Source organism: Neopsephotus bourkii, unplaced genomic scaffold (assembly GCF_033783945.1).
Source record: "Neopsephotus bourkii isolate Nb327-2 ecotype Australia unplaced genomic scaffold, CSIRO-AGI_Nbou_v1 NB_1759, whole genome shotgun sequence".
Classification (NCBI taxonomy): Eukaryota; Metazoa; Chordata; class Aves; order Psittaciformes; family Psittacidae; genus Neopsephotus; species Neopsephotus bourkii.
The window spans coordinates 789,185-799,987 of record NW_026902233.1 but is presented as its reverse complement, the minus strand read 5'-3'; the positions used below and the strand labels follow the sequence as shown (position 1 = coordinate 799,987).

At 39.1% G+C, this 10,803-nt stretch overlaps 1 protein-coding gene across 1 annotated transcript; it reads left to right on the top strand.

The window, feature by feature from the left end:
* Positions 1-552: 552 nt before the first annotated feature.
* LOC133225308 (uncharacterized) lies at positions 553-10,356 on the top strand. The gene is made up of 3 exons (XM_061377538.1): positions 553-657; positions 1,779-1,911; positions 9,365-10,356. Exons 1-3 carry the CDS (start codon positions 642-644, stop codon positions 9,933-9,935), a joined length of 720 nt encoding a protein of 239 aa, XP_061233522.1. The 5' UTR covers positions 553-641; the 3' UTR covers positions 9,936-10,356.
* The last annotated feature ends 447 nt before the right edge of the window (positions 10,357-10,803 follow it).

The following is a 10,803-nucleotide window of genomic DNA, read 5'->3' as shown; positions in this document are numbered from 1 at the left end:
AATTTTTTCATATGTTCATGAGGAGCAAAAGCAGACTGGATATTATGCCTTTCTATTTTGACTTTCCACTGGGCAAGAGTGGTGGAACTGTCTGGTTAGCCACTGTAGCTTACCAGTCAGCTCCAGCTTTGATTTATCTATCCCAAAGGGTTTTTTACTCACTATAAAAATGTTAACATAATTCTTCTGTGTGCAGACTGGTTTTAATTGTGACTGAAGGTTTACCTGTTGAGTGTACTGGTTTCTTTAGTCAGGTTAACCATGTTGAAAGCATACTTAATAAATTAGGAGAAAAATGGTAGGCAATGGCTTGTAGGAAAGTGAAAGAGAAAGTCTGGTGAGATGAACCGTATTAACTGTAATATCATCAATAGTAATTTAATTTTTTAAGTCTTGTTGTCATTCTTTTATATTATGTCTTTAAATTTCAGAGTGGTTCTTTTTTTATAGCACAGCCTTAGTATTTAGGTAGGTAATGGGATTTATGATTTTGTTTACATCAGTTGCCATGGAGATCTGCCATAAAAGATCAGTTGCCTGGCAACTGGATATTGTGGAGCTGCAATGGAGGGAGGAATTTTTTGTCTCTCTGAAGGGAGGGTTTAAGGAATAATGAAAACTTCTGCTTATAATTCTCATGAATGCTTTATTTTCAACGTCAACCAAATGTTTTTTTTTTTTTTTTTCAGTAAAGACTCATGCACTTTTCTTCAAAAGATGCACTGTAAAATGTTTCTCAAAGATTATCCTGTCTCAGAGAGGACAACCAGTTTAAGAAGTTTTTATTCTCTCCATGCTGTTGTAAAGTAAGGTTTAGAGTAACTGCGAGGCAATCACAATTAATCAGTCTCTTATTTTCCTGCCCATTTGGCATTCATTAACAAATGAGTTACTGTATATTCAAAGCTATCTCTGATCCCAGAAACTACAGTAATTTTTCTTCACTGAATTCATATTTGGAGTTTTGGTCACTGTAGCTTTATCTCTCATTTCATTATATCCTCTCTTATTTCTCCAACATGTAACTTCCAGTGTAATTAAAAACTGAGAAACTGGGATCTTATTACTCCAATATATAGGTAAACTTAAGAAAGAAAACCATGCTAAAATACAGTTTTGCAAGATTGACTTGTAGTTTAATATGTTTCATATATACTTGAATGTATATGGGATGAGACTGTCTCACTTTATATAAAATGTGTACTGTCTACATGCTATTTAATTATTAAATCAACTTTGGGTGAGGTAATTGGTTTGTGCAGATATACTCTGAAACTCGGGTTTTGGAGTCTTTTGAAATAGCTATCTCCCTAGCATCTTCTATGGCATGTTGTATCTATTTTTAAACGAACTTCTTTCTTGAAATGGTCTTCTCCTTATTGTTAGATTTAATGTTTTCTTTTTAATATTACTTTTTCTGAGCTGAATCAGTATTTGATTATAGATTAAATTAATGTGTTTGAACTCTGAATTCCAGTGAAGTACTATGGATAAATCTATGATGTCTTTGTGACACTGTGTATAACAAAGATCCACCTAATCTCTTGGATGAATGGTGAAGCCTGACTCCTGTACGCATTGTGAAATATCAGACTTCTTGGGGTTGAACAGATCTGGTCCATGCACTATCCTAGTGGAAGCACATAGAGATAGACTCTTCTGCCATGAATCCTGCTCCAGCTCGTGGCTCATGTGCACTCCACAATCACTTCAGAACATTTTACACAAATATTACTCAAAGATATCTCTTCAGTCTTTTCTTTGTATCTAGTCCATAGATGTACTGCTTCTTGCTTCTCCTAGTGGTTCTCACAAGTCTAAGAGCCTGGAGGAAAACTGCTGGGCCTCACGAATTTATGGAGTCACCAAGATGGACAGTGCTTCAGATCATGACCAACCAGGCTGCCATAGGTATTTTGGTAGGGTTTCTTAAGAGTGGAAAGCTCTGGAAGTAGTAAAGCACTTTCGAGCATAAGCAATGACATTGTATTGTCAGCTGAGAGACACAGAAATGGTGGATAACTGTAACAGCATCTTGGCATCAATTTTAATTCTTGGCTAAATGAACATAGCATGCTCTGTCATGTAAACATTATAGAAGAAAGGTGCTGGTACAGACAATTACTGAGAAGATGGGAAATTACATATATGACTGTACATTTTACATTGTTTGAAAGTACTTTGAGCTTTTCATACATGGAAGTTTCTATGCAGGGGATCTAAAGAGAAGGGGAAAGAAAATAACACCCTGATTTCTGTAGTGCTGCTTCGGATCAGTACAGAGGCATCAAAAAATGTGGCTTTTATCAAGCACTGACAGATGTGCTTGATAAAAGCACAGATGTGGAACTTAGAACAATTACAAAAATGCTACTAATTTTCTGGTTTGGTATAAATCTTATATTTAATGCCTCGGTACCATTTACACAGCATGGAAGTCTTGGACTTTAAAAAATATACTTCATCCTGGGCATTATTCTTGAAAATCAGCATAGCGTTAGCACTGTGGCAGGAGTGTGGTTAAATTCTCTTAGTTTTCTGGAACAGAAAGACTGTTCTGGTACAAATATGCACATCTACCAAGTAGCAGAAATGTCTGATATGTGTTGTAGACAAACATCCACTCCATGAGGTCTGTAAGCACTGGGGTCTCCTTAAGAAGACTTCACAAGGACAAGCCGTATTTTCTTAAACTTATATTTCGATAGATTTCTCTTATGGAAGGAGCAGGTAAACATCGCTCCGCAGTGATACCTCATAATGAACCGGGGTTTTGTGAATTTAAGGATAACAAAAACAGTCATTAGGCTAATTCCAAGTCTTGGAAAGCTAATTTGGTACTGCTGTAGCTGCAAGAGATGCCTGAATCATGGAACGCAGCTCTACAGGTCAGTGGCCACTGTTCCTAAAAGAGTGTTCAATGAACTTCATCCTTCCCATCTTTCTCATCCTAAGAGCAGTCATAGAATCATAGAACAGTTAGGGTTGGAAAGGACCTTAAGATCATCTAGTTCCAACCCCCCTGCCACGGGCAGGGACACCTCACACTAAACCATATCACCCAAGGCTCTGTCCAACCTGGCCTTGAACACTGCCAGGGATGGAGCATTCACAACTCCCCTGGGAAACTCATTCCAGTGCCTCACCGCCCTAACAGGAAAGAATTTCCTCCTTATATCCAATCTAAACTTCCCCTGTTTAAGTTTTAACCCATTACCCCTTGCCCTATCACTACAGTCCCTAATGAAGAGTCCATCCCCAGCATCCTTGTAGGCCCCCTTCAGATACTGGAAGGCTGCTATGAGGTCTCCATGCAGCCTTCTCTTCCCGAGGCTGAACAGCCTCAACTTTCTCAGACTGTCTTCATATGGGAGGTGCTCCAGTAACCTGGTCATCCTCGTGGCTCTCCTCTGGGCTTGTTCCAACAGATCCATGTCCTTTTTATGTTGAGGACACCAGAACTGCACACAGTACTCCAAGTGAGGTCTCACAAGAGACTTTCTTGGTCTTCCCTCAGCTCTGCTTCTTCCATCTCCAGCCTTTGGCAGAAGGATGTTTATCTTTCACTATTGGTTTCAACAGTGCATTTTGCCTGCATGACTGTATCTTTACCCAAGATGCGCTTGCAGTATCCTTGGTAAGATGCACAATTCATAGAGTCATAGCATGATTTGGGTTGGGAGGGACCTGAAAGATCAGTAGCAACGGAATCATTCCAAATTCCAGAGTATGAGTTGCTCCTGTGACGTAGGAGACCATAATTGCCTTTACTATTTTCCACTAATTAGATTATTCTTATTGTTTATTTTGCTGAAAATGTGACTTGACTTTGGCTAAAGATTGGTGACATTTTGTCAGAATTCAGTACTCTTTGAAGTTGCTGGAAAGATGCTTTCTCTAAGTTGGATTTGGACTGGTCTTCTTACATGATATTGCTACTCTCGTAGTATTAAAACCCCAAGTATTTCTTTATAAGATTGAAAAGGAATGATTGAGCCATTTTTTCGAATTTATTCTTTTTTTCATGGCCATTGCATATTTTCCCGTAATTAAATTCTGAAAGTGTCATGTTTTATTAAGTGAAGAAAACAAAAATTGGGTACTGTAAAACTGTTGACAACAGTGCATTTATTCAACACATACACATAGACACACACTGTCTTCTAGTCACTTGGAGCATCCATCTGGGTAATCTAAAATGGACATCCAAAGCGACAACTTTTCATAAACCAACCCTGAATTAAATTATTTTTCCTTTGAGCTTATTGATTAATTTTGTAAATTTTGTCTACTTTTATAAGGAATAAGAATATTAAGAGGGAAAAACTTGCTTCTTAGCAAAGAATGCTTCCAGAATTATGGCGGATTAAATTCTGCATATATTTACCAAGAGAAAACAAAAACAAATGTTGAAATGATTCCATACTTTGTAAAGGCAAACCAAATATGTTTAGGCTCTGCCAGGCATCTGTTGTGATAAGTCTTATTGCTGTTTCACAAGAATTAAAGTAATAGAATTACGTATTTCAATTCCTCTAATCTCTGCCGACATGTTACTTCTGTCAAGTTTGAAGCCTGATGCATTCCTGACCTTCCCAGCAGCTTTTTCTTATTCCTCTTGGTGGTCTCTATCAACCTTTCATTGAAAGTGTAACTGCTATCACAATAGGTGAATAAAGTCCAGCTATGGTCAGCTTCACAGCATCTTTTCTCTTTCAACACCTTTTTCTGTGCCACACAAAACTCTAGTGCGCTTCATAATTTTAAAGTACCTATTTTATCCAAAAGCAGCTCATTAGTCTATGGTGACTTACTGAAGCATTTATAGTTTCACTGTCTCAGCTGGCAGAACTATTTTGAGGAAGTGGCTCTCTAAAAAGTAACTGTTGCCAGACATTTTGGCAGCGTAAGGTTATGTTACTCTTGCCTTGGTGTAGAAATTCACATAGCTTCTCTGGGTTCAGAATTGCGGAGTCCTGTTTCCCTATCACTTGTTTAATATCATTTGGCTTCTATGATTACAATATTTCTTTAAAATGAGCAAAAAGGTGGCTGTGTGCTTCCCTTCTGAAATTAAGAAGGGTAGAAGACCCTTCTTAATTTCACAGACCTGCTTCTAATAAGTACTTCAGGAAATAGTTATTTGCTTTTCTAAGAAGACCTTTCCTTCTTGCATTCTGCTCCACTTAGTGCTGTAGCATCAATACAGCTAGGTTTTTACTTCTATTCCCTTTTTTTTTTTTTTTTTTTTTTTGTCTTGCACTAGAGATACATTTGCTAAGCTATCCTGCACTGAATTCAGGCAGCACTGGGACCTGTTTTGTGGGTAGAGTGTTTGTTACCAGTGATTACTTTTAAGTGCAGAGAGAAAGGAGCTGAAAAATAGGTTTAAATTGGTCTGTAGACAGAATCTACTAATGCGATCCTAGCTTAAAATGTATATTGATATAGATCCAACATAAACACTGGTCACTAATCACCTGTGAAAAAAGATATCTTCTATGAGAATTAAATGATGTCTGGCTTTTTTCGTTATTACTTAACACATTTTCTTCTTCCCTTAAAGATCTTTCCTTTACACACGTGCACACACACAAATATATATATAATGTCCCCCTTGTTATGAATTAATTAGGTCAAATATTGAAAGAGATTTTAGACTGAAAGATAACATTTTACCTTTTTTTTTTTTTTTCCCTTTCTTTTCTCAAGGAAAGGACAGTTACAGCATATCCTTTTGTGTTTACCATGCTTCAGAAGCAGACTGACCAAGGGAGGGTTTAGTGTATTGTAAATCAGATATTTATAAGTCAATTTGCCAGAGAGAACAAACTGCAGGGGCCCTTCTTCCTCTAGGACTTCAACTAAATACCCTTTCCAATACCCACAGATTTCTTTCTTGATTTAATTTTTAGACCTTCTTTGTAACTTCTATTGTTCAGTTTTTCTGAGTGTGGCCGAAAAAGGATTTGATCTGTTTTGGTTATGATGTAAAACCTTATCAAACATCAAATTGCACTACTTACAGGTCTTCTTAAAGTATGACGAACTTATGTGTATAAACTTAACAAACAAATCCCACCTGGAATATTTTTGCTGCTGGCAATTTCTTGCCCCTTTTCTAACTGTTTACAGTTAAGAATCAGTGTTTAAGCATGGTGACAGAACAACACTCTCAATCTTAATGTATAGAAATGCACCAATCCATACTGTTTCTACATGGCATTTTTAATTTTCACTGTGTTGAAGGTTCGTGCTTAATACCACCTCAGTTAAGCAGTGTTTGTTCCTTTTATTTCTGAAGACCTAACACTGAACTCTTTGGTGCCCCTGAAACACTTAATGATACCACTAATGATGACAACAGAGGAAATATCAAATACTAAAATGGGGCTCTGGCAAATATATCAAAGCAGGACATCTTAAAAAATTCACAATGTTTGGTTTGAGACTATATATGCTGGTGATTTTTCAGCCTACACTTGTGAAGGAGAGAGCTGTCCAAGATGTTGTATGCTTGAAAAAGACAGTATTCTGCTAAATAAATATATTCATTTGCTGTTAACAATGACTATCCCAGATTTTCTCTGCTGAGTAAAGGATCTGATGGAGAATAGTGAGGGTGAAAATACCACAAGCTGGCTGAAATTCCTACTTCTTTTGCATGGATCACTCTGCAATTACACATAAATTCACCTGTGCCAGTTCAGAATCCACCAGCTCAAAATCCACCTCAGTCTCAGGCCACACGAGGTCTCCTGGAAATCCTTAAGGACTGATTTGAAGAGAATGGAGCACAGCTTATTTTCACAGTAGATTCTGAATTTCCTGGCACTTAACTATACTCTTTCACTGGGGGATCTAACATCATTACCGATCAGTGGTTTTGGTAGCAAGACAGCAGAATTTAACCTGCCAGCATTTAATGGCATAGCCTCACACAAATTTCTAATCCAACAAGTTAAGTAAATATGCTAAGAGTAGAATACATGCACTGTGAGAAACAAAAATGTGTACTTGTTCTTAGAAGAGGAGTAATGGTGGATTTGTGGGTACCAAGTCCAACAGGGTCCAGTTGATCTCAGGTGCTGCTTTCTGTGAGCTACTTCTGGGGTCTAAATGGAGACAACAACAAGGACTCATCAAGATGCTGCAAGCATTTTGAGAGGGTAGGCAGCCAGAAAGAAAGGAAATTCAGGGGCAAGTGAGTGAAATGAAATTAGAGACAAAGACGAGCCAAAGTAAAGGAAAGAGGAAAAACATCCTAACAGTGCAATCAGCTTCGGTATAGAGTGGTATATCTCCAGGAAACAAGTGAGAGACCCACTAGCTAAAACTAGGAGTCATGGTTTATTAATGAAAGTACTGTATGGGATAATACTGAATAGGCATAGCAAACATGTCCATGGTGATTGCCTTCTTTATGGCTATCATTCTGTGCCCACGGCTATTTGCACTGTTAACTACAGAGGGAGGTATGAGGGGGAACTTTGCACCCTGCACAGAGCCAAGAAATTTCAAGCTGAAGCTAAAAAAGTATGTATTTCAGAAAAAAAAGAGACATGTTCCCCTCCTTGTCTATTCCAGTTCACTTGCCAACACACATTCAGCCAAACCCAGGACATTCTGATAATCTAAGAGCAGCAAAAACTACGAAGACAAAACTGTTCTTTTCCTTAATAGTCTTAACTTCCAGGAAGCTAAAGTTGCTACTGAAAAAAGTTACAAAGCTGCAGTTAGAAAGGGAGGGAAGGGCCACGAATGACTGTGGAGGAATGGGAAGGGAAAGGAAGGTAAGGGGAGGGGAACGGAAGGGAAGGGTGTCCTGGATTCAGCAGTAACGGTCATTTTTCTCCTTCTTAGTAGCTGGTGCAGTGCTGTGGTTTTGACTTTCAGCCTGGGAACGGTAGTGATAACACCGATGTTTTTAGCTACTGCTCAGTGATGTTTGCTCTGACCAAGGACTTTGTGAGCCTCATGCTCTGCTGGAGGAGGGGAAGCTGGGAGGAAGCAGAGACAGGACACCTGATCCAAACTGACCAAAGAGGTATTCCATACCACAGCACGTCATGCCCGCTATATAAACTGTGGGCAGTTACCCGGAAGGGTTAGATCATTGCTCGGGTTGGGATGGGTATCAGCTGGTGATGAGGTGTTGTATTCTTTTCCCTTGTTATTTCCCTTATCATTATTATTATTGGTGGCAGCAGTAGTGGTTTTGTGTTATACCTTAGTTACTAAACTGTTCTTATCTCAACCCGTGGGAGTTGCATTCTTTCGATTCTCCTCCCCATGCCTCCGGGAGTGGGGGGAAGAAGAAGGGTGGGGAATGAGCAAGCGGCTGCGTGGCTCTGGGTTGCTGGCTGGGCTTAAACTATGACAGCAAGGGAAGGCAAGGCAATGGAAGGCAAGGCAAGGGAAGGCAAGGGAACAAAAAAAAAAAAAAAACCAACAAAAAACCCACACGAAGAAAAAGGAAAAAACCCACAAAAAAAAAGAGAACCCCCACCCTAAAACCTCATTCCCCCTGTTGGATAACAAATTCAATTATGGCTTCAGTCACAGTGGCTGGGAGATGGATTTTCTTTTGTTTCTTCTGTTCTCTAGAGAATTGAACTTTTCTCAGCGTCAGGATCTAAATATCAGTGTGTCACTACTGCACTCTGCTTTTCTCAGAAAGATGACTGGGGTTTGTTTCCAAAGCACATTGAAAGGGTACCCACCAACCACATATGTAAAAATTTATTACAGAGTAATTTCCTACCCAGCCCTTATTCTTTGCCCCCTCCTATGAGTCATCCTTCCAGAGAGCTGCCTTTGATGGGGGGCTGTGGCTGGAGGATATCTAAGTCTCATCGGCATGGGTATGCTATCAAAAAAGAATGTTGGTTCACTTTTCTTCTTCATGCCTAACTAGCCAGAGAACAAATATTCAAAGACACCAAATAAGAGCTGTTTTTATGAGAAATCTGAGAACAGTTTTGTCATTTGCTTTTCTTGTGGAGAAATACTTAGTTTCAATGAGACTTTCTGCCTCCCCCCTTTTTCTTGGAAGGAGTATAAGACAAAAAAATGAATTGCCAATACTGTGAAATGTGTTTGCCCCTGAAACAACTCCTCTAGCCTTTCTAACTTGAAACTTTACAAATGCATTTTAAAATGATGACAAACTCCCCCCACCCCCACCTTCCATTTGTTCTATTTTTCTACCAAGTAGCACTGCACTTATTTTGATAGCTATGATCTTTAACAAGTCACACTTTCTGAAAGCAGTTTGTCAAACGATCACTGAGGAAAGGTCTCCAAATGTTAACACGTGATGTGACTTTGACCCCTAGCTTTTTCGTTTAACGCTTTCTTCCAGAGGCATGCTCCCCGTCCCTCTAAGCTGGTTGTACCTTCTAATCTGGTTTCCAGCAGCTGGCATTCCTGGTGTTGCTGTCCCCCGGCCAGCATACATAAACAGCTTGGGACCGCCCACCCACATACAGTGTGAACACCGGTTTCAGACATCCACAGCGACTCAGCTGGATTTTCCTAGCAGCTTTTCCTTAACCTTTGCTAAAAATGAATGTGATCTGCTTAATTACAATCAAATGTCCCACTATCTACTCATCTGTGAGTTGCATATAATTACAAACACAGTGGTGCGTGATGTGCGTCTACACACCATGGGGCCAGATTTTCGAGTGTGCAGTGCTGACAGTTGGGGTCAGACACTAAAAAAAAGCATGGTTCCAAATACTTGGATACTAAACTCTTTTGAAAATCTAGGCCTGTGTATCAGTGTATACTTGTATATATGCACTGTATTGTTGTCAACAGCTACTGTACATGCTACAACCCTTTGGAGCTCCCAAGCCCATGTTTTGCCCCTAGCCACTCCTTTAAAATCGCTCATGGGGCAGAATACTTCTTCCCCTCCTCCATTCTAGCTAAAAGAGAACTTTAAAAATAATTACACCCCTCACAGGCTTTCAAAAGCATAGCTTTATTCTGTGTTCTCTGTAGCTGCAGATAACAACAGAGCCACCATAAATGACATCCATTTACTGTTTCTGGTATGCATCACAGGCACACAGAATATGCTTCTAGAAGCTCTGTAAGTAATTCTTACGACAGAAACAAACTGTACTCTAAGTTTTTTCATTCCAAATCTGCAAAAGGGAAAGCATAAAATTACTATATCACAACAAACATCACATAAAATTTCTGTGCTTTGCAGCTGTAATACAAAAGCTACCTATTGGCTTCCACTAAGGTTGAAAACAACCAGTGACTTCCACTGCAATTTTTCATGCTCTTCCAGTAAAACTATGATTTGGAAACTTCTTATGCTTCCCTAAAGATGATTTTTTTTTTCTTTACTTGTAAAAACTTAAACTCTCTGGTAAACAGAGATTTAAAAAAAACATTAGACTACAGAAATGCAAATTGTTATGAAACAGTGGCATGCTTTGACGTGTTTGAAACAAAGTGAGACAAAAGCAAATGGAAACACACAGCACTGGTTTATTTTAGCAAGAATCAGCTGACAAAGGTGAACGATGTGTGTACTATATGTGAACTATGTGTACCTCTTTAGGCAATATCATGTAATAAGATGAATTTTGCAGGTAGTGTACACCCAGCTTCAAATAAATGTTCCTGAAAGCTGCAGGATGGTGTCCCTTGTGCTCAAAGAAGCTACGATAGAGCAGGCAGGAGTGCAGATCGTCCACAGGATGTGCTCATGAAATCGTGGTGACAGCAGCCATTAACGATGAGAAGCAATAGACACATATATCTCTAGTGTTTCTCTTT

Excerpts from the sequence above, each read along its gene's own strand:
- LOC133225308 (XM_061377538.1), top strand. Across the intron at positions 1,912-9,364 it reads GACCAACCAGGCTGCCATAG|AGGCATGCTCCCCGTCCCTC; the intron begins GTATTTTGGTAG and ends GCTTTCTTCCAG.